The sequence below is a fragment of the Canis lupus genome, chromosome 18 (genome assembly GCF_003254725.2).
Source record: "Canis lupus dingo isolate Sandy chromosome 18, ASM325472v2, whole genome shotgun sequence".
Taxonomy (NCBI): Eukaryota; Metazoa; Chordata; class Mammalia; order Carnivora; family Canidae; genus Canis; species Canis lupus.
In genome coordinates this window covers 42,525,533-42,552,339 of record NC_064260.1, presented here as the reverse complement: position 1 = coordinate 42,552,339, position 26,807 = coordinate 42,525,533, and the positions used below count along the sequence as shown (strand labels likewise).

At 49.1% G+C, this 26,807-nt stretch overlaps 1 protein-coding gene across 2 annotated transcripts in view; it reads right to left on the bottom strand.

Annotated features, from left to right (window-relative positions):
- The window catches only part of LRP4 (LDL receptor related protein 4), a 52,247-nt gene that overhangs the window by 15,342 nt on the left and 10,098 nt on the right, over positions 1-26,807 (bottom strand). For both annotated transcript variants that reach the window (XR_004806490.2, XM_025452052.3), the window contains exons 2-30: positions 22,686-22,832; positions 21,480-21,596; positions 21,105-21,218; positions 20,634-20,750; positions 20,161-20,289; positions 19,803-19,922; positions 19,269-19,394; positions 18,549-18,674; positions 18,223-18,357; positions 17,721-17,846; positions 17,161-17,391; positions 15,979-16,135; positions 14,341-14,558; positions 14,004-14,180; positions 13,512-13,634; positions 11,644-11,852; positions 11,403-11,484; positions 10,757-10,862; positions 9,527-9,728; positions 8,025-8,214; positions 7,803-7,934; positions 6,535-6,675; positions 6,066-6,152; positions 5,788-5,959; positions 3,395-3,557; positions 3,047-3,272; positions 2,386-2,689; positions 432-650; positions 132-266 (exon numbers count right to left, since the gene is read on the bottom strand). Coding sequence is in view for 1 of the 2 variants with exons in the window: in XM_025452052.3 (XP_025307837.1) it covers positions 132-266; positions 432-650; positions 2,386-2,689; positions 3,047-3,272; positions 3,395-3,557; positions 5,788-5,959; positions 6,066-6,152; positions 6,535-6,675; positions 7,803-7,934; positions 8,025-8,214; positions 9,527-9,728; positions 10,757-10,862; positions 11,403-11,484; positions 11,644-11,852; positions 13,512-13,634; positions 14,004-14,180; positions 14,341-14,558; positions 15,979-16,135; positions 17,161-17,391; positions 17,721-17,846; positions 18,223-18,357; positions 18,549-18,674; positions 19,269-19,394; positions 19,803-19,922; positions 20,161-20,289; positions 20,634-20,750; positions 21,105-21,218; positions 21,480-21,596; positions 22,686-22,832 (4,531 nt within the window). In the remaining variant the exon portion in view is untranslated. The remainder of the gene's footprint in view (positions 1-131; positions 267-431; positions 651-2,385; positions 2,690-3,046; positions 3,273-3,394; positions 3,558-5,787; positions 5,960-6,065; positions 6,153-6,534; positions 6,676-7,802; positions 7,935-8,024; positions 8,215-9,526; positions 9,729-10,756; positions 10,863-11,402; positions 11,485-11,643; positions 11,853-13,511; positions 13,635-14,003; positions 14,181-14,340; positions 14,559-15,978; positions 16,136-17,160; positions 17,392-17,720; positions 17,847-18,222; positions 18,358-18,548; positions 18,675-19,268; positions 19,395-19,802; positions 19,923-20,160; positions 20,290-20,633; positions 20,751-21,104; positions 21,219-21,479; positions 21,597-22,685; positions 22,833-26,807) is intronic.

Here is a 26,807-nt window from a genome sequence, read left to right as displayed (position 1 = left end):
CATCCTTCTCACTGCTTTTTCCTCCTTACCTAACAAAGAGCTTTCCATCTTTTCATTTTCACTGTCTGAATCTCAACCATCCTTTCATCTGCCCACCCAATTTCAGGAAGCTACCAGGACAAGGTTCCCACCTGCGGGTATCATAGTCCAGGGTAAGGCCATTGGGCCAACCCAGGTCTGTGTTGATGAGGACCTTCCGCTCAGAGCCGTCCAAATTTGCCCGCTCAATCTTGGCAATGTGGCCCCAATCCGTCCAGAAGAGGTACCTGAGATACAACACTGCCATCATCACCAAGGCATGGGAAGATAACACCCAGGGGCTGAGAGAATACAGGGGACACTTGGATACCATTAATATATAGGCATCTTCCAAGAAACTCTTCATTGGGGGCTTTTTTCCTGGGTCTCTCTTCTGTTGGCCATTAACTTACCCCTTTCGGGGAAAAACAGCAATGGCCCGAGGCTCATCCAGGCTGTTGTTGATCAGCACCTTGCGGCAGGAACCATCTAGCCTTGATGCTTCAATGGTATTTCGACCTGTATCTGTCCAGTACAGATTCCTGGCCACCCAGTCTACTGCCAGCCCATCGGTGGTCTTCAGCCCACGCCCGATCACTGTTTCCATGTTGCTGCCATTCAGATCCGCTCGCCTAGGGAACAGCCCAGTATTGGATAACTGACCTGACTGACCAGAAATAGACTGAAACATCCCCCTCCTTTTTAAAGTTATATTTATTTAAGTAATTGCTACACCAAGATCATGAGTCACATGTTCCTTCAACTAAGCTAGACAGTCACCCCTAGACTGGAACCCCTTTAATCCATGTTCCTTTAAGTAGATCCTTACTAGACTGCAAGCTCCACAGAGGCAGAGACCACATATCTACCAGTACATTCCTCAGCACCTAGCACAGTAGATACTCAAAATATTAGCAGAATTAACAAACAAGACAGCCCAGGTGGCTCAACGGTTTAGCACTGCCTTCAGTCCAGGGTCTGATCCTGGGGACCCGGGATCGAGTCCCACGTCGGGCTCCCTGGATAGAGTCTGCTTCTCCCTCTGCCTGTGTCTCTGCCTCTCTCTCTGTGTCTCTCATGAATAAATAAATAAAAAATCTTAAAAAAAAAAAAAAAGAATTAACGAACAAATTCTCGGGAGGACAGAATATTTCCTGCTATAAATAGGAGGTGTTTGGGCCCATGTCTTACAGAAGACAGGTTAGTAATTCCCCATATAACTTAAGGAAGTGATAAGGATTGCTAGGTGGTAATGATAAGAAAAGTAAATTTGTCAAAATCTACCCATGTATTTTTACATTAGTCCTATACCAGGTACTTCAACCACAGGATGGGAGTATGTCACAAACACTTAAGGAACTTCTCTAAACTACATATTCCTACCTGTTACCAGCATGAGATTCTTTTTTTTTTTTCTTTTAAGATTTTGTTTATTTATTTGAGAGAGAGAGCACAAGCAAGGGTGAGGAAGAGAGGGAGAAACGGGCTCCCCACTGAGTAGGGAGCCTGATGTGGGGCTCCATCCTAGGACCCTGGGATCGTGACCTGAGCCAAAGGCAGATGCTTAATCAGCTGAGGCACCCAGGCATCCCTCAGCATGAGATTCTAATACACCCAGTAGGGAGAACAAAGGTGAATGAAAGGTGAGTGCCCCTATATTTTCACATGAGAATCTCTGCCACGGTAAACCTCTCATACTAGTGGCAGGGCATCACATTCCTCAACTACGATGGGATAAAAAAATTGGGCAGCCCGGGTAGCTCAGCAGTTTAGTGCCACCTTTGGCCCAAGGCGTGATCCTGGAGACCCGGGATCGAGTCCCATGTCAGGCTCCCTGCATGGAGCCTTCTTCTCCCTCTGCCTGTGTCTCTGCCTCTCTCTCTCTCTCTCTCTCTCTCTCTGTCTCTGATGAATAAATAAAAAAAATCTTTTTAAAAACTGACAGAATAATAAAAAGTGAAATAAAACAAAAATATTTTTAAAACAGCAAAGTGCAACCCTGTGAACAACCACAAGCCTCAGCATTTGGGCAGGACTCCTGTATTGTAATACAGATACATGGCCTACTCATCACTGAGTCTTAGGGGATCTTTGGAACTCCCTCAGGGCCCAATAGTAGGGTAAAGGCTCCAGATCCCCAGCCTGACTGTTTTACATAATGGGCTTCTATTCATCTGGAAATAAATAACAACAACAACAAAAACAACCAAAATTTGAACTGTATTATAACTGATAAGCAAACAAATCAGGATCAGAACTCATGACCCAAGCTATCAAATCATTCAGTCTATTTAGAGGTCAACACGGACCTCCATCAGGGATCAGAAATGGGTCTGTGTCCTCTGGAGATTTCAGGGACACTCATACCTGATAACATCCAGGAACACATCCGTATAATAGACCTTTCCATCCACACTGTCATAGTCCAGGGAGATGACATTGTTTAGCTCAGGAACAGGGATGTGCACATCTGTGTGGTCGCTAGTGTCCAGCGAGATACGCCGGATGGAGCCACGGCTGGAGAAGAGCAAGTAGGTCTCGGGAGAGGGATCGCAGGTCTTCCCATCTCCCTTCAGCTGGATGCCAGTGGGGCAGGCGCAGGAAAAGCCCGAGGGCCGAGGCAAGCAGAGGTGGGAGCAGCCGCCATTTCTAGAGCCACACTTGTTAAAACCTGGTGAGGCGAGAGGCACGAGCTTTGACCAGCCTGGCTTAGTGTGTGAAACTTACAAAGGCCCTAGTTTCTTGTGCCTGATTGTCTGCTGTTCTAAGTGACAGAATTTAGTGACTGGCACAGATGAGGGAGAAGGAGCAGGTGTGTCTCCCTTCAGGAGTCTTTTAAAGGTGACAGCATCATGCAGTTGTAGTACGAGCCATACCCAGATGGAACACAGCCTGATTTAGGAAGGGGTTCCAGTAGGTCCTTGTCTCTGACATTGTAAAAGAATCTCTCTGTACTCTGGACCTGTCTCTGGCACTAAAATACGCCCCAAAAGCCAGCTCTGATGCACAGCCCCATGGGTCCTCTTACCCAGTGGCTGTGCCCGGTCCACAGCCTGGATGTCCATGAGGCCCGGCAGGTTGGACCTCACCAGGATGACATTGCTGCCAGTTCCCTTGTCAGCACGGTGGATGCTACGGGTCTGCCAGTCAGTCCAGTAGATATAGGAGTCAAGCAGGGTGAGGCCATATGGGTGCTGCACAGGTGACACCAGTGTGTGCCGACTGCCACCATTCAGGTCGGCAGCTTCAATTCGCTATAGTGAAAGGAGAGGGTGGGGGATGGCTATGAGTAGACCAGGAACCCAGACTGGAGATCCTCAACAGTCCTCTTCTGTCTTCCCAGGTTTCTGGGAAGCAACAGGAGCAGGACTCTCACCTCTGTATGGGCATCAGCCCAGAGCAATTGGGAACTGGCCTTGTCCACGGTCAGCCCATTGGGCCATCCGAGGTTGTTGCTGATGAGCACAGTCCGGTCTGAGCCATCCATTCCAGACCGCTCTAGCTTTGCGTTCTCCCCCCAGTCTGTCCAGTACATGAACCTAGGCAAGGAAAAATACGTGCTGCCATGTCCATAGCTCCTTAATTTTTTTTTTTTTTTTAATTTATGATAGGCACACAGTGAGAGAGAGAGAGGCAGAGACACAGGCAGAGGGAGAAGCAGGCTCCATGCACCGGGGGCCCGACGTGGGACCTGATCCCGGATCTCCAAGATCGCGCCCTGGGCCAAAGGCAGGCGCCAAACCGCTGCGCCACCCAGGGATCCCTCCATAGCTCCTATATACCATAAGTACTGACCATAGGCCAAATGCTGTGAAAAGTATTTTATAAAAAATAGAATTATCTATGGGTATAGAGTTTCAGATTTGCACTTTTTCTCCAGAAAAAGTTCTGAAGATCTGTTTCACCATAATATGAATATACTTTACCGAGCTGTACACTTAAAAAAATGGTTAAGATGGGGGCACCTGGGGATCCCTGGGTGGCGCAGCGGTTTGGCGCCTGCCTTTGGCCCAGGGCGCGATCCTGGAGACCCGGGATCGAATCCCACGTCGGGTTCCCGGTGCATGGAGCCTGCTTCTCCCTCTGCCTGTGTCTCTGCCTCTCTCTCTCTCTCTCTCTGATGACTATCATGAATAAATAAATAAAATCTTGAAAAAAAAAAAAAAAGATGGGGGCACCTGGGTGGCTCAGCGGTTGAGTGTCTGCTTTTGGTTCAGATAGTGATCCCAGGGTCCTGGGATCGAGTTCTGTATCGGACTCCTCCCAGGGAGCCTGCTTCTCCCTCTGCCTATGTCTCTGCCTCTCTCTGTGTCTCTCATGAAATAACTAAAAATCTTGGATCCCTGGGTGGCTCAATGGTTTGGCCCCTGACTTCAGCCCAGGGTGTGATCCTGGAGTCCTGGGATCGAGTCCCACATTGGACTCCCTGCATGGAGCCTGCTTCTCCCTCTGCCTGTCTCTGCCTCTCTCTATGTCTCTCATGGATAAATAAATAAAATCTTAAAAAAACAAAAACAAAAACAAAATAAACAAGAAAAACCAAAAATTAAAAAAAAAATGGTTAGGATGGTAAATTTCATTTTTTAAAACTTAAAAAAATATTTTAGGGCAGCCCCGGTGGCGCAGCGGTTTAGCGCCGCCTGCGGCCCAAGGTGTGATCCTAGAGACCCGGGATCGAGTCCCATGTCAGGCTCCCTGCATGGAGCCTGCTTCTCCCTCTGCCTCTGTCTCTGCATCTCTCTCTCTCTCTCTGTGTCTCTCATGAATAAATAAAATCTTTTAAAAAATATTTTATTTATTTACTTGACAAAAAGAGAGAAAGAGAGAATGCACGCACAAGCATAAGCAGGGGGAACAACAGGCATAGGAGAGGGAAAAGCAGGCTCCCTGCTCAGCAGGGAGCCCAACTCGGGGCTCTATCTCAGGCCCTTGGGATCGTGACTTGAGCCAAAGGCACTTAACCAACTGAGCCACCCCAGCCCCCTATATATTGCTTTTTATCACAATTTTTATGTATTTTTTTTTAAGATTTAATTTATTTTAGAGAGAGAGCAAGAGCATGAGCGGGAGGGGCAAAGGGAGACAAAGAAACAATCTCAACATTTCAGTCTCCACATTGAGCGCAGAGCCTGAAACAGCTCCATCTCATGACCCTGAGATCACAGCCTGAACCAGAACCAAGAGTCAGATCCTCCAACTGACTGAGCCACCTGGGATCCCCTACCAAAATTATTTTATTTTATTTTATTTTTTTATTTTAAAATATTTTATTTATTTATTCATGAGAGACACAGAGAGAAAGAGGCAGAGAGAGAAGCATGGCTCCATGCAGGGAGCCTGATGCGGGACTCGATCCCAGGACTCCAGGACCACACCCCGGGCCAAAGGCAGGTGCTAAACCACCGAGTCACCTGGGCTGCCCTCCCAATTTTTTTTTTAAAAGAATTTTCCACATATTCTCTCAATCCTCCCAAGAGCATGAGGTATAGATTTTCACTATCACTTCCACTTACTGTGAGGAAGTTGTGGATCAGAGGTTAAAAATGGGACCCAAAGGGACAAACGCAGCTAATAAATAGTAAAGGAAGTTGAATCCTGGATTTCTGACTCCAGGGCTCATGCTCTTTACCTCTACATTAGCCCTCTGCCCTGAAAGAAGTCACAAGGAGCAGAAGGGCCCGACGGTGGCCAGGCTCCATGTTCCTATGAGGCACGCTGCTTCCTTCCGTCTACGCCCACGCCCGCCAGAGCCACAGAGCCGGCTCTCACCCCATCTCATGGTACAGCACGATGGCCCGTGGGCTGTCAAGGTTCTCCCACACCAACACCTTCCTCATGGACCCATCCAAGTTGCCCACTTCAATCCGGTTGGTTCCCGTGTCTGTCCAGTACACTTTCCGGCCGATGGCATCCACCGCGAGCCCATCTGTGGTTTGCAGCCCTGCAGGAAGTCAAGAGCGCACACTGGCTCCTGCCTTAAAACAGATGGGCTACTTCCCGAGTTCTGTAGCCAGACAGGTGGTCCCCGGGCTGGGAGCAAGGCCCACCTGTGGTGATGATGTCCTCGTGCTGTGAGCCATCCAGATTGGCACGGCTGATGCTGTGCAGTGTACTGTCTGACCAGTACACCTTTCCTGGAAAGGGAAGGCTTGGCTCAGCCTGGACCCTCGTCTCTTCCAAAGGGATACGCAGAGCTGACTCACGCCCTGAGCCACCCGGCGTGTCAGAGAGCCCTATACCTCTGAGCAGAGGAAGTCAAGAGAAGTCTAGAAACAGCGTTAACAGGAAAGTTCTTGGCAGAGAGGACAAGGAAGGCTCTAAACCATGCCCTCGTTACGATAGAGAAAGCACTACAGGGATGAGGGCAGGGCTGTGCCAGAGGGAACAGGAAGCCTTAGGGCCTCAGCAGGAAGCAAAGGTGGTGGGAGAGGAAGAAGAGCAGTTACAGTAGGTTAGGCACAGAAGAGGGCTGGGGGGTGGGGAGGGAGGAGGGCAGGAAAGGAGGGCCGCACGGACCTTCTTGAGGATCTACTCCAATGGCAATAGTGTTCTTCATGGTAATGTTGATAGGTACCACCACATCGGCAAAATAAGGGATGTCCAAGGAGACCATGCGAATGTCTATTCTCCTGGCGAAGATGAGGAAACTGTTCATGCCTGCCCAGGTGGGGAAGAAAGCAAAGAGGACAGTCACCCTAGTGTAGTCAGTAAGAGGGCCTAGAGTAAGGCAAACTGGAGTTCATGTCCCGTCTTTGTTAATTTCTAGTAGTGTGATCCTGGGCAAGTTCTTTAAATTGTTCGAGATGTTTCAACATCTGTAGAATGGGGATCATAGCAGGGATTAGAAGAGGATTAGAAGAGATCATGTATGGAAAGTACTTAGCACTGGGCCTAACACACAGTCATAAATGAGAGCTCTGTTAATATCTTAGAAGTGACTCATTATGAAAGTTTTACGGTGAGGTTTAAAAACCTTCATGTTAAGTTTTTCCTGTAACCAGGAAGTCCCAATTAACAGATCCCTTCTCATTCAAATTCCCAAGGAAGTTAGGGTTCAAATGTGTCCTGCCAGGCAGCCCGCATGGTGCGGCGGTTTAGTGCTGCCTGCAGCCCAGAGCGTGATCCTGGAGACCCAGGATTGAGTCCCACGTTGGGCTCCCTGCATGGAGCTGGCTTCTTCCTCTGCCTGTGTCTCTGCCTCTCTCTCTACCTGTGTCTCTCATGAATAAATAAATAAAATCTTCAAAAAAAAAAAATGTGTCCTGCCACATAGCATCCCCTAGGGAGAAACATCAACTCCTAACATCTGGGCAGCCAGGCTCTGCTTCTGGGACCCTCCAGTTGAGGTTGTCACATACCTTGTGCACTCACAAAGTGCTACACCCAACGAAGGTATCTTAACGCTGGAGAGATCATATGTCTTAATATTTATTATACCAGCTTCGGACAGATGGAATTAAAGTAACTTGTCCTAACTGAATCGGTATATTATGACAGTTTTCCAACAATGAAAGTAAAGCATCTGAGAAATGAGCATCTTTTTCTGACATGCATAGAGATACCATAAGAACCAGTTAGACTCTGCCTATGATCCTGTCTACCTGGTCTCTTGGGCCTCTTCCTAGACTTCTCTTTTTTTCTAAAACTTCTTGGTCTCCCTAAGCCTCTCAGAGTACCAGGACCCATGGTTTCTCAGCCCACAGTAGAGTCCATCCACAGGGAAGAAAGAGAGCCACTGCCCCTCCTGGAGAGGCTCTATCCTAGTCTGTGATGCTCAAACTTACCTGGTGAGCAGGTTTTGCCATCAGACATCAGGTTGATACCCGTGGGGCAGGTACAGCTGAAGCCACTAGGATTTGGGGACCGAAGACACAAATGGCTGCAGCCTCCATTCTCCCTGGCACATGGTGTGGACACTGGGAAGGGATGGGGAGGGGGTGGTCATTGGGGAGGTCTACAGCAAAGGAAGGCCAATGAGAAGCCACTTCGGGTCCAGGGCTGCTCACCTGGGGGCCGCCGGCGGTGGAAGACGTGGATGTCCATAAGGTTCTCCAAGTTCTCCTGCAGGGTCTCCCGGTCTAGCCCCGTCAGTCGGTCAGCGCTCTGTATACTCTTGGTCTGCCAGTCAGTCCAATAGATGCGCTCTCCATACAGGGTCAGCCCAAAAGGGTGGGGAAGCTGACTTCCGATCAGCACCTGCCAGGGCCCCAGCACTTGTGTCATCCCCCAGCAAGGTCCAAGAGTACAGAACAGTGGTCAAAATGGAGCCACACCTACATGTGGAGTCAGGATACAGTTCTCCCACTACCACCTGCTGTGCAACCCTGAGCAAGAACTAGTTATAAAATCTCTCTGAACTTCAGTTTGCCAATCTGTGATGTGACCATGACATCTATTATATGATACAACCTGGCTCCAAGGGTTGTGTGATGACAGTAAAAGATCATGTATGAGTTGCATAATCTCAAAGTACCTCTGCACCAGTTACTTTTTAATTACAAAAGGAAAAACAGCAACTTCACACTAGATACCACCTTAACCAATCACCTTACTCACACCAAGTTAGTATCACAGTAGAGGGAACAAGCTGACATCTATCTGTGCCTGCTGATGAGACGTGCTGGCAGGACATGACTTTATTTAATGTAGCACCTTTGCCTCAAAAACAATCTGAATCCAATCATAAGGAAACAGTGGATAGATTTAGGGACATTCTACAAAATAATTGGCATTTACGTTTTGAAAATACAAAGGTCAAGAAAGACATAGAAAGGATTTATTTCCTTGACTGCATAGGTTAAATAATTATTAGGAAGTGTTCCAGATTAGAGGTTAAAGAGACATGACTACTAAACACAACTGTGATCTGGGATTGGATCCTGGCCTAAGAAAGAAAAAAGGAAAAGAAAAAGACTATAAAGGACATTATTGGGACAGTTGGTAGTGAAATTGAATATGGATCATGAATTAGACAGCAATATTGTATCAATGTTAAATTTCCTGATTTTGATCCCTGCACTGTGGTTACTTAGGACAATGTCCTTGTTCTTAGGAAATTGAAATATTTTGGGGTCAAGGACAGGATGTCTTCAATTTAATCTCCAATGGTTCAGAAAAATTATGATAATGCACATGTATGTGTAGATAGAGAATGATACAACAATTTGACAGTTCTTACAACTTTAAGTTTGAAATTATACCAATAAACAATAACAAAAACAAAGAGCGATCACGTGTCCAGCAGACAACTGGTGCTTAAACAGCGTTAGTTGTGATGGTTAGTAGGAAGATCTGTGCATCACAATCTAAAAGTCCCAAGTTTCCTTTCATCATCAGGCAACAATCCCCCACCCACCCTCCTTGGCTCTGGAGGGTAGCCACAGTCTCAAAGGAACAGCACACACCTCACACTCGTCCCATCACACCTGAGTCCTCCTAGCTGCCAGCCAGGGAGTGCTGCCCTGGAGGCTGTCAGGGTTGTGGTAAGATGTCTTCACACCACCCTTACCTTCCTCTTGCTGCCATCCAGACCAGCAAATTCAATCGTCTTCATGCCAGCATCTGCCCAGTAAAGCCTCTGAGACCCATAGTCAATGGCTAATCCATTAGGCCAGGTCAGATTGGAAGAGATGATGACCTGGCGACTTGAGGCATCCATGCCAGCTCGTTCAATTTTGGGGCTTGCACCCCAGTCAGTCCAATACATGTACCTGGGCACAGGAAAGGAAGGTCTTAGAACCCTTCTGATTAACACTCCTTTGGGACTCAGGGTGCCTAAAGTATCACTAGGTGCCCCAGCCTCCTGCCTCAGCTCCCAGCCTCATCCTGGGCTCAAAGCTGTCTCCAAAACTCTTGTATATTCTATCACTATTCAAAGGTTCCTCAGGGTTTTAATAAAGGCAGAGCTCAATGGCTCAAGGAGTGTTCAGCAAATGAGGCCTATTTAGGGATAAAGAAAAAGAGGAAGTAAGAATGGGGTACAAGAAATGTTTCCTTGACTGGATGGGATAAATAATTATGGTACACAAATTTAATGGAATTCTATGTAACCATGAAGAACAAGATAGCTCTGTATTATCAAATGGAAAGATATCCAAGATATATAGTTAAGTGAAAAAAAAAAAAAGAATAACAAGTTATAAAACAGTATGCCATTGCTGTAGAACCAAAACCACCACCACCACCAACAAATATACATATGCATGTAAAAGAAAACCTAGAAAAATATTCTAAACTGTTAACTGTTAGCAATAGTTATTGCTGGAGACTATAAGGAATCTTCATTTCTACAGATTTATTTACTTATTTGTTTGTTGGTTTATTTATGAGTTCCTTTGTAAGCAGGCCAAAAAAAAAGATGAAAAACTTAAAAGGGAAACAGTTTGTCACTGCCTTCTGTGGTTTCTGTAGCTGCCTTTGCTGCCTTGGTGTTGCCCGTAAGATCTGGCCACTCTCGCTAACCTCTAGACTTCCCTTTATTTATTTTTATTTTTATTTTTTTTTAGGATTTTTATTTATTTATTCATAGAGAAAGAGAGAGAGGGGCAGAGACACAGGCAGAGAGAGAAGCAGCTCCACACAGGGAGCCCAACGCGGGACTCGATCCCGTGTCTCCAGGATCACACCCTGGGCCGCAGGCAGCGCTAAACTGCTGTGCCACCGAGGCTGCCCTAGACTTCCCATTAAAGCTCAAATCTGTGGGATGGGTGGAGCTGGTCCGAAAGGAACAGGTGCTCACCCGCCCATGGGTTCCACCACGATATCCCGGGGACGATCAAGGTTCTCCCAGATGAGAACTGTCCTCATGCTGCCATCTGTGTTAGCTACTTCAATCCGGTCTGTACCTACCAAGAAGTAAGGGGCAAAGATATTAACTCTATACTTGGTCATTCACCCTACTACCTTCCACTCCCAGTACAGAGCCTGACATGCAGTAGATGATTAAGAAATATTTTACGACAGATGCATAACAAGTATGAGTTAACTGAATTTGGAAAAGATGATGCTGCAAGTCCAAGGACCACACTTTGAGTAGCTCTGGTGTAAGGCATTCCTCTTGCCTCCCATACTCACCTGGCTCATAGAAAATGCCTGTTTTATTAAGACAGTGATGGAAAGACAAGGCATAGTTTCCTTCTCTGAAATACCTCAAAACATTCTTGAGCACCAGCTACATAGCAGCAATAGCTGCCATTTGATTGGCGAATGCCAAACCCTCAGATATGAGCGTATAGCTCCAGCTCTGCAGCAGCCCCACCACTTCTGACCTACCAAGAACTTCCACCAGACAAGTAGTCTAGAGAGGCATTGGGCCCCTTCTCCCTGAGGCTAGAATTTTAATAAGAGGAATCCCACAAAGCTGGCCATATCAGCCTTGTACATACCTGCATCTGTCCAGTATAACTTGTTGGTGACCCAATCAATGGCTAGGCCTGCCGGACTCTCCAAACTGGTATCTACTACCACCTAGACAGAAAGCAAAGCTGTTGTCACCAACTGGACCTGTGCCTCAGCTCTGGGGTGCAACTGTACCAATTTTCAAGGTTGCCAAAGGTATGGGAAGTCTTTACCCAGGAAACGGTGGATTCCTCCCCTTACTCTCTGCCCTCCCTCGATGGCCCCTACCTCCTGTCCTGTTCCATCCCACTTGGCCCTGCTGATGGTGTCACTGCTGACATCTGTCCAGTACACGTGGTCATCCCGGGAGTCCCAGTCAAGGGCCACAGCACTGCGCACGTCAGCCAGTGGGATGACATCGTCGGACAGGTCCTCTGTGTCGAAGCTGATTCGACGGATGTCCATCCTTCGGGCAAAAAGCAGGAACTTGTCAAGACCTGATCAAAGGCCGAAAGGGGTCTTCTTTTAATGCTCTAAATCCAATCACAGTGACAGACACAGACGCTCACCTGTGTGACATCTGGTTCAATCACACTTCCTGGGATCAGGTGCCCTATGTCCCCCTACTCTTCACACCTCAGGCCCCCTGTGAGCAATGGGCGGCCCCCATGCTGACAGACACAAACTTTAGGATCAATAGACTCTCCCCAGGGCCCAGAAGCACATCGTGTATAAGCAACTGTCAGCTTCATCTCCTTTTCTCTCCTCTTTGCTTAGCCTCTTTGGGTGCGCTGGCTGGATGGCCATCAACCCCTACCCGAGCCTGCTCACTTCTGCATCTGCTTCAGGGCTGCTGCTGCTCCACTCAGTCACCTATATCCCCTTCTCTTGCTCTTCCATTTACAGCTTTAGCCAACAGTGATGGTTTATTGAACACTTACTCCTTGCCCAGCACTGAGCTCTGGGCTCTTCTCACCTGGTCTCCTTTCCTCTCATAGCAACTCTTTGTGAGTCACATTATTCTTATTCTCATTATCTAGATTAGCCACCCAAGGCTACCAGAGATGGGATAACTTGCCCTAGCTACAGAGCACCAGACCTGGGACTTGAACTCAGGTCTGGGAGCTCCAGAGAAGGAGTTCTGGCCACCACCTACACACTTCTCCCTGCTGGCTCTTCTCTGTCTCTTGGCCCATTCTGGTCTATTTCCCAGTATGTATTTCTGCCTGGAAAAGCACTTCCTGCCTCACTTCACCAAGTGTCTTCTTTTAAGATCTGGGAAATTCTTAAGGGGGAGTTCCTGGGGAAACATCTTGTACCTCACTGAGACAAGATGGACAAGGCTGGGTACTTATGAGAATGCAAGGAAGGTAGGCTCTCAATCAACATGTGTTGAATGAATAGTCCTTGTTCATCTGAATAGCTTTCCTAAACTCACTCTCTTTGGAAGGGACCCAGATCCGAAGAGAAATTTGGTTTTAACAGGGATAAGAGGGGCAGTGGGGACACAGCAATAAATAAGACCAGCTGCTGATGTGTGAGGAATTACCCTAGCCCCTTGCTGGTCATGTCATACTCCTGGATCACTCCTCTCTGGACTATTCTTAGAAAAAGTCACCTGCGACTCTGAGCTAGACAGGGCCATTCTCTCAAGGCAATGACCCTGCAGGAGCTCAAAGGAAGCCAAAATAGCAGTTCAGGAGCGACCAGGGAACCCCATTATCTCCCACTCACTAGACACATATTCATCCAGAGTCACCATAAATACAGAGCATCACCAGAGGTCCTAATCTTGGCTCTCTGATTTAAGAGGTGAAAGGAAGTCTTTAAAAAGGTGAGGCTAAAGGTAAAGAGATAGAAACCCCTGCTTTCTAGAAGGGCCTGGCACCCTCTAGCTGCCTATAGATCCTACCTGGCGAAATGGTACACCAGCCTGGTTGTAGGTATTTACACTCGACTGGGTGGTACCCCTGAGCCCTCAGGCCTCAGCTTTGATGTAGGAGCCACCAGCCTCTTAAGTTCTTCCTCTTGAGGGGCTATCTGAGGAGTCTGGCTCTTTCCCCATGACAGACAATCCCTTGAATTCCTATCTCTTGTTCCTTCCACCCACCATCACAAGGCACGTCCATTGAGGCAGGTGCCCCAGACCCACTTACTCTGAGCACAGGCGTGGCTGCTGATCTTGCGGAAGCCAGTGGGGCAGGCACAGGTATAGTTCTGGCCACTGGGCAGACACAGGTGGGTACAGCCTCCATTGTTGTTCCCACAGCGGTTCTTCCCTGTTCAAAGAGCCCAGGGCAAAAGGGTCAGGAAAGACCAAATGTTGGCAGAGTCCATCCCAAGGCAAGTGAGTAGGGGATTAGATAGGGTGCGAGCTCTCTGGAACTGAGGAGCTATGTCTGATTGTTTTTTTATATCTGCCCCAGCTGCAAACAGTGAACACCTGACAGAAGAGATGAATGAGATGGGGACAGTGAAGCACGTTTTCCTGAGTCTCAATGTTGTACCCTAAATGTCCAGCAGAGGGAGAAATTGGACCGTTAACAGTGCCAACCACAAATTTCCCTGCCAGAAACTATGGCAGCTGTGACAGGTGCAGGGAAGGTTCTCAGAGGCACCAAAAGTTTACCAGGTGGGTAGTTTCTCACCTGCAGGCTGGCGCTGGGGGTGCAAGGTGTGGATGTCCATAGGGAAATGGAGTTTGTTGCGAATGATCTCCTGGTTCTTGCCGGTAAATTTGTTAGCACTATTGATGCTCTTGGTGTGCCAGTCTGTCCAGTATAGGCTGTCTTCAAACACAGTGATGGCAAAGGGATGAGGGAGGCCTAGGGAAAGTCCAGAAGGACTTAAGTCCAGACACAATCTGCCATGGGCTCTGGGCCCAGGCCAGGCAACTGCACAAATCTCACCCTCTGCCAAGGCTCCTAGGGGCTGGGATTGGGAAAGAAGGATGAGAGATGAAGAAGAGTAGAGAAAGGGCCTCACCCTGGCTAATGACAGCCTTGCGGTGACTTCCGTCCAGATTGGCCCTCTCGATGACATGGTGCTTAGCATCTACCCAGTACATACGATGCCCAGCATAGTCAATGGTGAGGCCATTGGGCCAGAAGAGATGAGTGTCAGCGATGATACGGCGTCCAGAGCCATCCATGCTGGAGGCCTCAATGCGGGGGGTATTGCCCCAGTCTGTCCAGTAAATGGTACTAGAAAGGGACAAGAGGAAATTTAGAGACAGGCAGCAGAAGCCAGATAGTAACAGGGATAATAATCAGACTGGGGTCTTTCATTCATTTAACCCAGGGGATTCCAACTTATAGAAGACACATTCTGTGTAGTCCAGAGTATCTTCTAAATGTTTGAATTTAAACGTCTCTAGCAGGGCATTTATTTTTTGAACAATTTTTTTTTTTTAAAGAGTACCTGCAGGCCTCTCTCTTAGGGATTAGGAGTATAGCAGTGAATGAAATAGACAAAAATCCCAACCCTTGTGGCAGACTTTATTTTCTAATAGTAAAAATTATTATTAATTTTTATTCATTAGTTCAACCCTACAAACTAATAATAAAAATACTAAGCATCTGCACTGATTTAATGTGTATTATGCCATTTATTTATTTATTTAAAATGGATTATTTATCTGTTTGTTTGTTTGAGATAAAGAGATAGTGAAAGAGAGAGAGATATAAGCAGGAGGCAGAGGGAAAGGGAGAAGCAGACTCCCTGCCGAGCAAGGAGCCCGATATGGGGCTCAATCTCAGGACCCTGGAATCATGACCTGAGCCAAAGGCAGATGCTTAACTGACTGAGCCACCCAAGCACCTTTTATTATGCCATTTAAAATGCATCTCATTGGGCAGCCCCAGTGGCACAGTGATTTAGTGCTGCCTGCAGCCCGGGGTGTGATCCTGGAAACCCAGGATTGAGTCCCACATCGGGCTTCCTGCATGGAGCCTGCTTCTCCCTCTGCCTGTGTCTCTGCCTCTCTCTTCGCTCTCTCTGAATGAATACATAAATAAATCTTTAAAAAAATAATAAAATAAAGTAAAATGCATCTCATTTTGGGTGGGTGAAATGTGGGAAGGAGGTCAAAAGGTACAAACTTCTAGATATATGAGTCATAGAGATGTAATGTATGGCATGGTGACAACAGTTAATCACACTGTATTGCATTATTTGAAAGTTCCTAAGAGAGTAGATTTTAAAAGTTCTCATCACAAGAAAAATTATTGTAATAATTGTATGCTGATGGATGTTAATAAGACTTATTGTAATCATTTTGCAATATACATAAATATTGAATCATGTTGTACATCTGTAACTAAATAAGGTTATATGTCAATTATACCTCCATTTTCAAAAATGAGTCTCATCTTCACATGGCTATGAGGTAGGTATTTATTTTTTATCACCAATTATATGTGAGTAAACAGAGGCAGATACAGACTGACCCAAGGCCACACAGCCAATTACTGCAGAGCCAGGACTTAAATCCAGGTGTGTCTGAGTGCAAAGCCCATACTATTAATGCCACACTGTGAAGAGGCCCCCCAAGAAGGTCTGGCCTGGGAACTGTACTTAGAGGTTGCAAGAGGGGTTTGGGAGCTTGAGATCCAACTCACTTACCCCTCCATGGGGTGCAAAGCAATAGCCCGGGGCTTCTCAAGGTTTTGCCATAGCAGCACCTTCCGATGGGCCCCATCCAGGTTGGCCACCTCAATTCTTGATGTCCCTGAGTCGGTCCAATAGAGTTTGTCATGGACCCAATCCACAGCCAGGCCCCCTGATAGAAAGATGCAACAGGAAAGTTTCAGGGATTCACCCAGGGCTCCTCTGTGCTAATTTAACAAGAGCAAAATCTTACACAAACATTTGGGTCAGGTGCCATTCTAACCATGTTAGGTATACTAACTCAATCATCACAACAACTCTGTGAGCTAGATACTAGGATCTCCATGAAGATAAAGACATTGAAGCACAGAGAAGCTGAGTAACTGTCCAAGGTCAAGGCTTCACTCAGCCAACGATATTCCACTTCCTGAAACCTGACTTCCTGACTCACACTAGGGTTCCCTGCCACACTGGCTCGGGTTTGCAAACTGTAGCTTAGAGTTTTGTAAAGGTACTTCAGAAGTTCCATTAGCATGTGAGTCAAACGTGCTTGATACCAAATCCCAAACCACTTCACTGGTTTGTAGAATGGCCTGAGATTACAGAATGAGCTCTTGTTTTTTTTTTTCAATCTGTAAATATTTGGATGTATCTATCTGGGTAGAGGAGAATATTCTTTTTTTTTTTAATGTATTTATGATAGTCACACAGAGAGAGAGAGAGAGAGGCAGAGACATAGGCAGAGGGAGAAGCAGGCTCCATGCACCTGGAGCCCGACGTGGGATTTGATCCCGGGTCTCCAGGATCGTGCCCTGGGCCAAAGGCAGGCGCCAAACTGCTGCGCCACCCAGGGATCCCGAGGAGAATATTCTTAATACTGAGCAATCAAAACAAAGTTCTGAACTGAACCAAATGCTAAGACTTGCAGCAAATTGTAACTGTTGTCCATACATCTCTGATTTCAAATGATCACATTCATTAAAATATCTCATTATTATTGAGCCTAATAATGACCAGATGTCATAAACCTGAACCCATCAAATTAATGTTTTCTCTATTAGAATTCCAACCACGATTTCACTGAAGAAAAAGATGTTCTGCTGCCCAAGGTTGGCAAGTCACTATCCTGTTCCTTCCATGGTTGCTTTGCACATGATGTGGGTCTACCCTTCCCCCAACCAGGGCCTCATTCCCTACCTGGGCTCTCGAGCCCTGTAGACACAACCTCCTCCACATTGCTGCCATTGAGGTTGGCACGGAGGATCCGGTCCAGGGTGACATCTGACCAGAAGACAAGCTCGCGCCGGTGGTGGAAATCCAGGGCAATGGCGTTCTCCAGGTTGTTGAGCAACAACGTGTACTCAGAGCGGTGCGGCAGCACCTGCCGGATGTCGATGCGATTGGCGAATAGTAGCACAGGCTCCGGCCCTGGGATGTGGCACAGAAATGGGGCCCCCACTGGGCTCCAGAGCTGCCCCTGACATCCATCAGCATGCACCCCAAGCTCCTCAGCTGACAAATGGGGCCCCTTGCCCATTAGGGCATGTCCAGAGCTGCTGGCATCAGTATTGGAAAAGTGGCAGCCTCCAAAGTATACTCTCCCACCCACCCCACCCCAGCAGTTTTTCTTGGGGCCCAGAATGCAACTCACAGCTCTATTTTACTGAGATGAAAACTCTCCCTACCTCTCAGCAAATCCACAAGTACTTTCCATTCTCAGCCCTCTGCCCACCCAGCCGAACACGAACGGCCCTTACCCAGAGCCTTGCAGCTGCGCCGGTCAGGCCGGAGCTCGTAGCCTGCTTCACACCAGCACTGGAAGGCCCCTTCGCTGTTGGTGCAGCCCTGGCTGCAATACCCCTCTTCTGCACATTCATTCACATCTGGGAGGACCGGGCAGGGTCAGGAGATCTTGGTTCTGCCATCCTCCCCGCCCCCACTTCCAGGCTGACTAGTTGTATCCCGGCCAACACACCCATCTTTTCTCTAGGCCTAGTGGGAAAACTATGTAACAAGTGGTTAAGAGCTTCAAGGTCACGGAGACCCAGGCTAGAATCCCAACTCTGCTCTCACCAGCTCTGTGGCCATCAGTAAGTTACTAAACCTCTCTGGGCTTCGGTTTCCCCCTCTGTGAAACAGTAGGGACAATCCCCACCTCCTATGGTGATGATGACATGAGGTCAATGTCCGACCCAGAGGAAACATAGCTAGCTGCCTGTCTGCTGCCCCTGCCCAATTCCAAAGCAGGCCCGAGCTCACCTTGGCACATGTGCCCATCCTCAGTGAGCCGATAGCCTGTGTGGCAGGTACACTGCACCGCCCCCCGCACCATCTGGCACTTCTGGGCGCAGCCACCATTGTTAACATTGCAGTTCTCCTCACCCGTCCGGGGCCCTGTGCCAGCCAAGCCAGAGATGGGAGTTGAGCCCAGAATCCTCCCCCAGACAGCCAAGTTGGCATTCCACCTGGACCCCGAAGAACAGCTCTGGAGGCTGTGAGAATCCCCAGGGAGGCTTCTCTTTGAACCACATGGGTGGGGTTCAGCCACAGACCATGGGTCAGGCCCACCCACTGGGGACACTCACGGCAGTTCTGCTGTGGGCTTTCATCACTGTTGTCTCCACAGTCGTTAACTCCATTGCACAGCTTCCTCTGCCCAATGCAGCGCCCGTTCCAGCACAGGAACTGATCCGAGGCACACTGGGGGCTTCCTGGACAGGGTGGGAGGCAAGCAAGGAGGGAGGGAGAGGCAGGTCACAGCAGAGTAGGTCAACAAAAGGATGGGAGCCTGTCATTTTCTAGGGTGAGCTGGAGACAGATGAGACTCAAGGTGGGAGGGTCAGGGTCCTGGGCAGGAAGCAGCTCAGACAGGGCTGGCTGAATGTCTGCACTCGTTTGCTCCCCAGGACACCACAGTGGGATAGTGAGGGACAGCGGGACAGAATGAGAGAGTGCATCTGTGTGTCCTGTGCCCAGCGGCATGGCTAGGGCAGTGAGGGCTGTCAGCCACAGAGAACAGTCCTCGCTCATTAGGCCAGAGCAACAGGCGGGCTGTCTGCGTAGGAGTCAGAACGTGAGAGGCTGCTGATGTTGTGTTCCAGGCTGTAAGGCTGTGCAGGTTAACAGATGCACCTGGATTTGACACTGGTAACTGAGAAGGGCAGGAATAATCCAGGCCGTGGGCAAGATCTGGCTAAGCATCCCTGTAGCCCAGCTGGAATGGCAGCAGTGACATCCTCTTTCCATTCCTGTCCTCCAACCCAACCACGGGCTCAGGGGCCTGGGGTACCCCCGGGAGGCTCTACCTGTGTTCTCACAGTTCTCTTCATCACTGTTGTCTGCACAGTCATCCTCCCCATCACAGCGCCAGGAGAGGCGGATGCAGCGACCTGACCGACAGCGGAACTGTTCTGCTGTACACATGGAGGTGGCTGGGCAAAGCAAAGGCCTAATGAAAGGCTGGCCCTGTTTTGGCCCGAGGTTCCACCCTGCTGCCCCAAACTGCATTTCATGCCAGTATCTGTGCCACTCTCCTGGTCGCAGTTGTTCCAAATGGCATCATTGTGAAAATCAGAAAAAGGCAACCTTTCCTCAAGACGCCTTCCTGCCATCATTGAGAAAACTGCCACGACAAATATACAAATCTGTATGATTATAGAATATGTAGATCCGCTATATGACTGGAATCCCTTTAGACGTACCACCTCTATGTCCTGCCCAACCTACACCACTGTCCACAATAGTCCTGTCCCATCTGTCTTTATCAACGGTGGCCTTTTTTGGCTCTACGAGCCCTTTCCCTATTTCTGGCCCAGCCCTTTGGCATTGTCTCCACTCACTGCAATTGCGCTCATCAGATTGGTCATCACAGTCCGCGTCGCCATCACAGCGCCAGCCTGCATTGATGCACAGGCCACTGTCACACATGAACTCCCCCGAGCGGCAGGGCTGGTGGGACGCTGGGGAAACAGGCAGGCTCCTGTCTTGAGCCAGTCCCTGGACACAGTGTCCAGGGCAGACCCGAAAGTCCAGTCCCAGCACCCGGTTCCTCCATCTCTGCCTAACAGGGAGCAGGGAATCTGGAAACTCCTCCCCTGAGCTCCTGCCCCAGCTGGCACCTGTGCCTTACCACCCTAGGAGTTCCTTGGGGCCTGGCCTCCCTCCCTCCTCCTCCACCCTGCTGGCCAGACCACTCACAGCAGTCGGACTCGTCTGACCAGTCTCCACAGTCATCATCACCATCACAGTGGTAGATATCGAGGATGCAGCGGCCGTAGGCACACTGGAACTCCTCCAGGTTGCAGGGAGGCGCTGGCACTGCTGAGGCTGGAAGGCAGACAGGGGTAGGGAGGGGCATATACTCAGGCTTGGACAGAGAAGAGAGGCCCTGACTCCTCCAAGGGGTAGGATGTTCAGGCAAGGAAAGCAGGTTTCATCGGGGTCGACCCTGATGGACTGGTGCTGGTGGACCAAAATGAGCCACCCCTCCGCACCTGGGGAACAGCCCTCTGCACCTGGGGAACGTGCTTGCACCCTAGCTCAACCTTAGAGGTGCGGTTTCCCACCCTCCTGGCCCACTGTGTATGCACCCTGCAGCCTGGCCCTTGGCCCCTGGGATGCAGCCCTCTGCCCCAGCCCAGCCCACCAGCCTGGGTTCTGGGGCCACTCACGACAGCTCTCCTCATCAGAGCCATCTTTGCAGTCGGTGTCGCCGTCACAGTACCAGTGCTCGGCGATGCAGCTTCCGTCACTGCAGCGGAATTCCTTGTCAGAGCACTTGCGCATGTCTGGGGGACGCAATGGGACAGCGATCCTGCAGGAGCCCCACAGGCCGCCCTCCTTTCATCGTTCCCAACGCCCACCCTCCCTGCCCCTGTGGGTCTGACCCAGTCCCTGCCAGACATCACAGACCTGGTGCAGACTGTGGAGGGGGATCACTGGAGCCCTGGAAAGACTGGGTCTGGGGCTCCTGTCCCGTGGTTCCCTGAGGTCTGCACTGCCCTGCCCCTCGGCCTTCCTCCAGCTGCTCTCTATCCAGGCAGTTCACAATGCAGCTGTGCTAGAGCTGCTGCTGCTCATTCTCCCTGAGGCCCAGGGCACCAGTAGCCATTCCGCCCCCCCACCTCCAGAGCTCCACTCACCACACTGCTCATCACTGTTGTCACCGCAGTCATTGTCCCCGTCGCAGTGCCACAGGCTCCGGATGCAGTAGCCGTTCTGGCAGGGGAACTCATCCTCCTCACACTCCCGGGGGGCTGTGGGCACAGAGCAGTCAGGCTGCTGCAGGCCCAACAGAAAGCCCCATGGAACAGGGAAGTCGGGCTACTCCAACACTGCCCGGAGGAATCTGAAGCAGGGGGCCATCTCTTGGGTTCATCTAACCAAGAGGGGAGGTGAAAGGAGGGACAAAGAGCTGAAGACCCTAGAGTTGACGTGGGCCTGGGGCATCATTTTCTGATTGAAAATCCCTTCCCAGCAGAGCCTGATGGAGCCCGCCTGGCGCCACCAGCACTCACGACAGTCCTGCTCATCTGAGTCATCCTCACAGTCGTTGTCGCCATCACACACCCAGGAGCGGCGGATGCACTTGCCATTGTCACAGTGAAAGTCAAGAGGAGAACAGGTGGGCAGCACTGGGTCCCGGAAGAAGAAGGCAACGGGGAATCAGTCTGGTACACTTACTGAGACAGCCTTACCTGGGCTGGAAACCCTTTGCCAACACCTTTTATCCCACGTCTCCCCATGTGAACTATAGTCCTCTCTCGCAGGCTCCCATGCCTGCCCACAGGGCAGCACAGTCTAAGGAACCCAAAACTACTAAAGAAAGCAGAGATAGAAACATGAGCAAGAAAAAGAGGTGTACTATTTTTTTCTTTTTCTCCTGTTAAATGATGATGAACACATCTGGGCTCCATTTCCAGTTCTAGAATTCATTACTTATCACACCATCTCTGAGCCATAGGTTCTCTGACTGTACAATGGGAGTAATTATACTTGGCTCACAGTGGTCTTTAGAGATAATGCACATGAAAGTGAGCCATTTATCATCACGATTAGCTGAACCGGTCAGGGTTAACAAGGTCCAGGTTGTAGCTTCATCTTATTAGACTAATTAGCCACCCTCAGACATAGGTGCTATGCAGGTTGCATCCCTAAACCCAGACAACTGGCTCAGCAGTGACTGGTCTATAGATCTGAGGCAGGGTGCCCTGGCCTGTTGTGCATATATTACGGGAAAGCAAGATTTAAAGAGAATATAAGATTTCTTACAGAGTTTATATTATTAAAAAAAGATATGATTACACAGAATACCAGCATTAAAAACACAGAAATAATCTGCATCTACATATAGTATGCACATTAAAAAATGCACAAATATGCAGGACAAATATACAAACATATATTCACATAAATACAGAGAGATCTATGTAAAGAGAATGCCTATAGTTTTCTTTTTTTTTTTTTTTCTATAGTTTTCAAGGGTGTTTTCCTCCATACTTGTCACAGTTTGTTTTAATTGGTCATATCTGCATGAAAATAAAGGAAATACAGGAGGATTGGAGCCTTATATATTGTGAAGAAACCACCCATCAGTCAGCATCTATCACCCTCACAGGAGTCCAATGCGCTGAGTCTGGCTCAGCCAGTGCACAGGACACCCTCAGACCCTCATCCCCGGGTTCCACTGCCGGAAGTGTGTAGGAGGGGAGGAGGGGACTTACTACATCCATCCTCATCGCTGTGGTCCCCGCAGTCATTGTCCCCATCACACTGCCACTGTGCAGGGATACAGGTACACTCGCCGAGGGCGCTCACCGCACACGTGAAGTGGCTCCGACCACAAGCACACTCAGGGCTGCTGGCGAGGCCTGGGCAGATGGGAAAGGAAGCAGTGAGGGCCCAGCTCCCGCCCAACCAAAGCCCATTCCAGACAGTAAAGTAGAGGAGCCTAGTCTAGGGGCACATTGTCACCCAGGAGACCATGCAATCATGCCTTCCCCTTCTCCCAAGGCACAAATGGTCAAGAAGATAATCTGTGACTCTGGATTCATAAGCAGTAGGTACTTGCTCTAGGACTGGGCTTTTTGGTCCATACTCCCAAGAGACCAGGGATAAGTGATGCTACTCAAAGAGTTGATGCTCTTGGGGAAAAGGAGTAATGGGACAGAAAGGGTGATGCAGAGAGAAACTCAATACCCTTCCCTCCAAAGCAGCTTGAGATATGGATGCTTTTGCCTCTAGCCACAATGAGGCCCTTGGTTGTTAGGTAGGGAGGGCAAGAAATAGTGGAATTAAAATGCTGGAGCCCCTTTTGGGATAAGGAATCCAGACAGGAGAGCGGGAAGCAGCACAGGCTGTTGTGAGTCTCCCGGTCAGAACCCACCTTTGAGGAGGGTGACCAGGAGAAGCAGGGCCCCAGGCTGAGGGGACTAGGCTGCCTCAGGGCAGAGTGACTGGGAGCAGTCAGAAGCTTCCCGCCTGAGGGACAGACTACAGCCCAGAGAAGGATGGCAGGAGCAGCCCCTCCCCCAGCCTCAGCAGCAAGCAGCTGGGCTTCCCTATTGAGCAAGGAGCTATCTGCCTGGCCAAGTCCCATGACCGGCTGCTGTACCCCCTCCCCAGCGTGCCCAGCAGGATGCCCTGGGATGGCGTGTGAATGGCTCAGTGCCCCTGCTCCAGCCTCAGCTGGAACAAAGGGTCAGTCTCTCCCCCTCCTTGCAGTCATCTAACCCGCTGGGCTGCTGCAGCTGGGAAAGAAGGGGACCACCACTCATTGCTCATCTCTACCCCTTGTTTTCTTCTCCCCTTCCTCCCCTTAGCTGGGCCCTGCCCTCAGGCTGGGCTGGAACAGGGAAGGAATTAGGGCCCAGAATGAAAGGGTGTACTGCTCTCTGCTCCAAAAACCAGGAGAGAGGGCTGGAGCCTGTCCCTCTCCACTTGAACCCCCAAAGATAAGTGTGAGCATAGGGCATGGATGGATGGATGGATGGATGGCCAGCATTTAAGATCAGTGAACTACTAAAACTATGGGCAAAATGTACATTTCTGGAGTAAAGGACCACAGATGTCACCAGATCCTCAACAGGGACCTGTCATTCCCCATTCCACAAGCTAAGGGAATCAGCTGCCCTAGAAAAGATGCTGGATCTCCTGTGGACACCAAAGGAATCCTTTTGAGAGGTGCAGTATCTCTATACTTTAAGAGGAAGGCTTTACTCCAAGCCCAGGGCTCCTGTCTGTCCAGGTCTCTCTGCAAGTGCAGGACAGAGTATTCTCCACCAGGGAAGCACTGAAGACCCGGCTGCCGCTGCTGCTGCCCCAGCCCCAGCCCCAGCCCCAGCCCCAGCCCCAGACTCTTGGGTCAATTCTGAGAGCACTGAGGAGGGAAGGGGCTTTTTTCACACAGACCCTGAGCAACTTTTGTATTGTGACCGGCTCATCACAGCTCTAGGCACTACTTTAAGGAACTCTGGCTGGATGAAACAGCAAAGACTAAGGATTCCAAAGGACTCCATTCGGTGGGCTTCCCAAAATGCAGATCCCCTTCACAGGGAGGAATGGTGAAGAGGAAAGATAAGACTAACGCAGTGATTCCCAAAGAGAGATGGTTTCTCCCCCAGGACGGTATTTGGCAAATGTGTGGAGACCTTTCTGGTTATGGAGACTGGCGGTACTTCTGGCGTCTAATGGGTAGAAGCCAGGGACACTGCCAGATATCCTACACTGGACAGGGCAGGCCGCCCCCCAACAAAGAAATGCTCCAGCCCCAGATGTCCATGGTTGAGAAAACAGCAGGGAGCAGGAGCTACACCAGCGTGAAACGTATGGTAAGGGGAGTGACAGCACCAGAGAGGAAGAATTGGGGGCTTGGGGGAGCAGGAGAGGAAAAAGCACCGGACCTGGAGCAGACAGACTGAGTGCCACCGACCAGCGGCGTGACCCCGTACAAGTCGCTTAGCTCCCTGAGCCTCCGCTTCCTCATTTGTGAAAAGCCACAAGGACTGGACGAGAAGATAAATGTGGACGAAGCTAACCTCGGGCCCTGGCACAACGAAGATGCTCAATCAATGCAGGCTGGGGGTGTGGATGGCTGCAGATGCAGGGGTTAAATTTTCCCCAAACGCCTTGATTTTAAGAACCCGAGCACCAGGATTAGGAGAGTAAGAATAGCAGTATTGTGGTGCTGCGTGCAAGTTAAAAAGAATACTGAAGGTGGAAGGAGCCTTCAGTTTTAGGTTGATTTTTTTCTTGTAGGGCCCCACCCCCGCCCTTGGCTGCATGATAAAAGAAGTCCTGATTTCCCCTAGCAGACCTCAGGAACAAAGCATTCCATCGGGTGGGCATGAGTTAGTTGCAGGCGGCTGAAGAGTCCCGACTTCCTGCGTGTCAGAGAAACACATGAAGGTCAGGCAGCCACATCAGGCAAACCCTGGGCCTGGGCCTTCTTATGGTAAACAGACACGTAATGCCCTGAAAAGCCAGATCTCGGTACAACTGCTGCCTCCTCTGGGATTCCCAGTGGTGAAATTCTGCGTTTTCACGCAAGTCCTGGCTGTGATCAGAAAGGACAGCTTTTAACCCTTTTGAATAAAAAGAGTAAAGAAAGGAACTGGATGAGTGCAGGTGGCATGCACAGTCTTCACTTTGGAAAGCGTTAAGTTAGAGTATTCAGCTATGCTCTTGGCCTTGAAAGCTATTTCTCAGTCATGCTCGCTCTTCAGCCTCCATGGACTCGGGCCTTTTGACCTAAAGCAATTCAATGAAGAGATCTCCCCCCAAAGTGTTCCCTACCCTTGGTAGGCAAGTCATCCGGTTTTGGGGATACATGTGAATGGGCTCATAGGGTATTCCTGAGAGGTTAACTAAAATCCCACTACTTAATACCTCACTTCCCTTGCCTCGGCCACCTTACCAATTCTTCATGGCTTTCTTTTGAAGAAAAGAAGAGAAACATCCATTTGGTATACCAGATATAGTGGAACACTATAGTAAAGAGCATAGATTCTGGAGTCAGAGAGACTGGACTTCAAGTCCTAGTTCTACCACCAACTCCACAACTTTGAGCAAGTTGATTAAGGTCTCTGAACCTCAGTTTCCTCATCCATAAAATGGGACTCCATGTAAACAGCTTAGCACAGGACTGGTATATGGCAAAAGTTTTATAACAACACAACCATCATTTACTGAGTATGTACTTACCAGGTGCCCTTCAAATACTTTTCTAAGTGCTTTTCTGATGCTACATCCTTGAAAGCTCTCAACAACCCTGGGAGGTGACATTGCTATTACTGTCGCCACTTTACACTTAAAGAGATTGAGGCACAGAGAGGTGAAGTCTGTTGACAGGTCACACAGGTACTAAGGATTGAAGCCAGCATTCACACCCAGGCAGATTGATCCCAGAGCCTCTTCCCTTAATCACTTCATTACACTGCCTCCCAATAAGCTGCATTGCTTTTATGAGAATTTCCAAAACTCTGAGATCAAAAAAGGGAATTTACCACACTGAGACTTCTGGATCCCTCTCCTTTATGCATTCTCGATTAGCAAATACACACTGTGTTTATAGATCTCAAGTAGTGACCTCTCCTGCTTACTGCTCAAACTAAAGACCAATGTCTCTTGCCCTAAGGTAAAGAAAGTAATGAAGCAGGGACAGTCTGTAGCCCCAGCCTTTTGAACCAGGGCCTCCATGTTTTGTTGATCCAGAAGGGAACAGGGCTTCTGACAACAAATAGTAATATTTTGCAGTTACTCTTTAGAGGTTTTTTTTTTTTTTAAGATTTTATTTATTTATTTATTTATTTATTTATTTATTTATTTATTTATTTATTTATGAGAGA